General features: G+C 41.5%; 2 protein-coding genes across 32 annotated transcripts in view; one reads left to right on the plus strand and one right to left on the minus strand.

Annotated features, from left to right (window-relative positions):
• The window catches only part of LOC144967431 (anoctamin-4-like), a 165623-nt gene that overhangs the window by 24409 nt on the left and 136214 nt on the right, over positions 1–5000 (plus strand). The gene's annotated exons all lie outside the window — the stretch shown is intronic.
• On the minus strand, positions 2493–3826 carry LOC144969506 (uncharacterized). The gene has a single exon (XM_078908637.1). It carries the CDS (start codon positions 3447–3449, stop codon positions 2493–2495), a length of 957 nt encoding a protein of 318 aa, XP_078764763.1. The 5' UTR covers positions 3450–3826.

The raw sequence follows: 5000 nt of genomic DNA on the forward strand, positions 1-5000 counted from the left end.
CTTTTCTTTTGGGCTTCTTAGCGTGTGTGTGATAAGATTCATAGATGAATTTGGTTTTATGAAATGGAAAAGAGCGTCTGAATTATGGGAATAGCCAATCAGAAGAATTTCCTGTTTTAGATAGCCAATGATATCCAGATGCGTTGGTAAGAAAGAATAACGGATAGATAATTACCGGAGAGCTAGACCTCAATTGTAATTTTAGCTACTCTTGAACGAGACAAGGCCTCAGGGCCTAGGGACGTTGGAGACTTGTTTGGGAAAGGTAATTAGCAGGTGGCATGAATACAATGGGCAGACAATTTGAACAGGTAAATAAGCCTTAAGCTGAAAGTGAGTGTTCCGTTATACAATGGAAATGTTTACCACCTAACGACCAGAATTTCCGTTAGAAAGATTTGGGGCTTTATTGGAGAAAGGCTGTCCGTGTTTGAGTATTTTTAATGGAGGTGTTGATCAAATATATGTCTCGTCCACTAGGTTTGAAGTGGTTTTGAACGAGACGATGACGAATGATAAAGAAATCACGCAGTGAGAGGAAATCGCTCGTCACATTCTCCCCCTCTTGAAAAATCTCCTTGTGAGATTAAAATTAAGTCTAGTTTAAAATCATCTGAGAAACGTGGACAATAAGATAGTACTGGAAGTACGGTTATGCTGTTGTGGCGTCATCGGATACCGGATGGCGACTTAAGAAGTCGGCTCCATGGTTATCAGTGCCTTTGATGAATTCCACATGGAACGAAAATTGCTGCAGTATTAGCGACCAACGCAGGAGTTTAGCGTTTAATTGTTGAGCTGTGGCCAGAAATAGAAGTGGCTGATTGTCGCATTAAACAGTGAAGTGACGTCCATAAAGGTATATTTGGTATTTTTGTATGGCCCATACCAGGGCAAGACATTCCTGCTCCACTGTTGAGTATCTTTGTTCCGCAGGCGATAATTTTCTACTTGCGTAAGCAACAGGGTGTAGGACTGTGGGGTCATCGAGGTCAGGTTGAAGTAACGTAGCGTCTATTTCAATTTTTCCTGCTTCTGTCCTCAGAATGAAAGGTTGGTTGGTGTCAGGTAAGCGCAGCACGGGTAGTGACGTCAGGGTCCTTTTTATAGCGCAGAAAGCGTTCTCGCAGTGTGAAGCGTTCCTGGTTTGTCCAACATTTTTAAATTCAGGAGTTATTGTTCCTCCCTGATTTCGTTGCTTGGCAACATTATGATTCCTTATCTTGGCATCATTTTGATTTCTTTTCTTGGTATCATGTTGATTCCATATCTTTGATACATTTGGATTCCGTTTCTTGGCCTCATTTTGATCCAGATTGTGTGAAACATTTTGCTGCGTTTCCTGGTATCATTCTGACTCCAATTCTGTGAAACCGTGTGAGTCCATTTACATGTATCATCTTGATTCCATCGCTTGAGATCATTTTTATTCCGTCTCTTTGTGCGTGAATAATGTCTCATGATGTTTACGCCCGTGCATTGAACGGGAGTGTTTACAGTCCTAATCGAACCTAAGGTTACTGGAGCTGTGTTTGTTTGATCTGGTTTCCATTGGCATTTTTGACATGACTTTATATGGCTCTTGATGTCACCCGAAATACCAGGCCAGAAATATTGGGCTGAGATGCGCTCCGTTGTGGCAGCGATTCCCAAATGTCCTTTGAAAGGTATGTTGTGTCCCATGTCTAGAATCTGTCGGCGATGTGTAGAGGGGACGACGAGCTGATGGCGTTTTTTTGCCAGAGACTCTGTATAACAACTCTTGTTGTATTATGAATTCTCCCTTTCTATTCTTGTCACTAGCTTCCGTCACTTTGGCGAAGTAGCGCGAGAGAGTCGTGTCCTCGGTCTGTGCCTTTCTCATTTCCTTTGGTCCAGGATTTGGTGATAACGGCGGCATATTCCGTTGATCCTGTGCTCTTGTCCTTATGTGACAGGCGTGAAATGGGTGTTTGGGCGTTCCGAGAAACACGTATTTGCATCCAAGGATGAGAGGGTGAGTAGGTGCGTCAAGTACTCCTGCAGGTATAGTTCCTACTACGTATGGAGAGTTTATTTCGATATTAGCTATCGGAAGTTGCAGAGATGGGCTGTCTGTAGTGGCGCATTGAATCTCGATCATCTCGCCTGTGAATTGGTCCGGCCGAACCAAGTCTCGTGCTACAACCGCGTGATAGTCTAATCCCGTGTCGTAGAGAACGGTCACATTCCGTCCATTTACTTTGACTGTGTCAATGACTGGAGGGTAATTCGAAGATTCTTTTGTTTTATGAAGTGGGTGGTTCCCAACTGTGCGACCTACATTTACACTGACAGGTTTTCCCTTTTGATGGCCGTTACGTTTGTTGTCGCGACGGCATTCCTCTGTCAAATGTCCCTTCATATTACAGTTCTTGCAGTATACGTGTTGTTTGTGTTGTGTTGTGTTACTTCTTTCGTATTGATTATTGTTATTCTTCTTTTCATATGGTGGTGGAGATGTAGCTCTATCTTCATGTGAGGTGGACGGGTTTTGAATCCGGTGTTGTCTCCTTTCTGTGAGGTGATTTTTCTTGCGCTGTTGCAAACCGGTCAGCACATGTTACTATATCGTCCAGTTTATGAGCGCCTTGCTCATCGACAAAACGACGGACATCCAGGGGCATTGCATCTCTCAGCTGTTCCACCATGATAAGCTGGTTTAATCCCTCATAGGTGTCTGGGTTGCCAGATAGTTTCAACCATTGTTGGAGGCTGAGTTGTAGATGATCTGCCAACTGGTGGTATGTTTCATGCCTGTCCTTCCTTAATGTTCGGAATCTTCTACGGTAGGATTCTGCGCTGACATCAAAATGTCTCAGTAGGGATGACTTTAACTCCTCAAAGTTATTTTTGTTGTCCTGTGTCAGGCGAGTATACACATAGGCTTTGCCCTTGAGATGCTGAGACGCTTTGAGTGCCCATTTGTCCTCCGGAAGATCATATGAGATCGCTAACTCCTGGAATCGCGTTAACCATTGATCAATCCCTTCAATGTGTGGGTTGAAAGTTTCTACCGGGAACGACATTACTTTATCAATGCTCCCATTACCCTGACTAGATGGAATGGGGCTATGGGTAGAGAGTCTGTTTTCTGCCATGTCTCTTGTTAAAGACATTTCAATTTCCTTTTGGCGTGTGCGCTGCATTTCTGCCTGAGCACGCTCTCTCTCCGCCTGAGCACGCTCTCTCTCCAGTTCCAGATCTTTGTCTTTCAAAGCCTGTTCATGTTTCCGCGTTTCCTCCGCTTCTTGTCTAACACGCTTCTCCTTTTCCTCCTCCTCTTTCCTAACACGCTTCTCTTCCTCTTCAAGTCTAGTAATCTCCCTTTCTGCGTTTTCATTGACATAGGCAGATAACTGTTCACCAGAAAGGCCCAATTCTTTTCCTAACTGGATAAACTCGCGTCTAATTGTAACACCAGTAGCCATGGCTGATTAATTACAGATTGAACAACTGCAGAAGGTGAATGAGAATGATGCGATAGATGGAATTGAACCAGAAAGAGTAGGGCAGAAAGCAAACAAATGGAACTTTGCTAGTAAGGGTTAAATATGAATGAAGAATTCTGCAGCACAGATACTGAATGATAGTGAAGTAAGTGACAACACACTGTTGAAAAGTGCTAGGTTTCGCTAAGCCAAATTTCAATATATGACACACACAGTCACACAATACTAAGAAAGAGTAGTTATTGCCTGGGGCTTAATTTGGCGTGCTCGTGTCAATACCGAGATAATACTATTTACCGTTACACGTGTAAACAACAACTTGCAAGATGACCTAACTTGAAGTTAGAGTGACTGTAATTTTTAATTAAGATTTGTTTAACTTAATTTTTGAAAAAGGGGGGGGGGGGTATTCTCGGAAGGGGGGGGGGGGTATTCTCGGCTGAAGGTCCAGAATTTATGTCAACAATGGCATAAAAAAAGTGGCAATGAAATAACAATTTATGTTTTGTAAACTGCTTTAAAATTACGTTGCCTAACTATGCATAATTAAATTAACATGGTTGTCATAATCATAATCATAAATCAGTGTTAGTAAACTAATTATAGATTAGTGAAAGTATAGAAAAATGGGCATGTTCCAATTTCAAATGTAACCACAGTGACTTTCAATAATAAATAAGATTTCTTCCCTATGATATTTGTAATTAATTAATCAAATGATTTATTGATTGGTTTGATTTAAGGTAGATATATTTTACGAGCCCCCAATGTAAAAGAATGCTATTGTTAAATTGAGATAGTAGCAGAAGAAAAGAATGGGTGTTTAAATACTATATCTAGATTAATGACTCGCATATTATATTATATTAAAGATTCATAATCCCGGACGAGCCTACCATTTTGTGGCGGGTTGTGTGTTAATTTTTGTGGGATCGAGTCTAACCGATAGCTCAATGGTCTGGATTCGAACTAGTATGCGCGCTATGGCTCTCGTTACCAGCTGCACCACACACAACCTATATCACAAACGGCTTAGGTTTAATCTAGGGGTGATTAAGAATTGCCTTAGGGTCCCTTATAACTTAATTGTAGTAATAACAAGTGAGTCAAGATAATAGTAACGCCCAAATGCAATAATAACAATTCTATACATAAAGTTTAATTAGATTGTTACAGGAAAAGATAGAAAGAATAAGTATTTATTTAATATCAGGAAGAATAGCTCTAATTGAGTGGATCTAATCTATTATATATTTATTTGTTACTTTGATATAATCATATGTGTCTGTGGGAAAATACATTTGAAAATGGTATAAGCCCGTTTGGCTTATCTTTATCCCGCCGGCTTGCTTGACTGAGGCAAATGTATCAGCTAGTTCCAGGGTTGGCGCCTGCTTTGCAGAGTTTTCTGGACATCACAACAGTGTGTTGTAGTTAGGCTGACATCAGGGGTTTACCGCTGTTCAAGGACTGGGATGCAGGGATTCGGCACAACTGGGTGCTCCAACGACACGGAAAAGGACCAGGAAA

This window comes from Berghia stephanieae, chromosome 3 (genome assembly GCF_034508935.2).
Source record: "Berghia stephanieae isolate SIO BIC M18660-M18661 chromosome 3, UCSD_Bste_1.3, whole genome shotgun sequence".
Lineage (NCBI taxonomy): Eukaryota > Metazoa > Mollusca > Gastropoda > Nudibranchia > Aeolidiidae > Berghia > Berghia stephanieae.

Coding starts and splice junctions, on each gene's coding strand:
- LOC144969506 (XM_078908637.1), bottom strand. CDS start 3,449: ATGGCTACTGGTGTTACAATTAGACGCGAGTTTATCCAGTTAGGAAAA.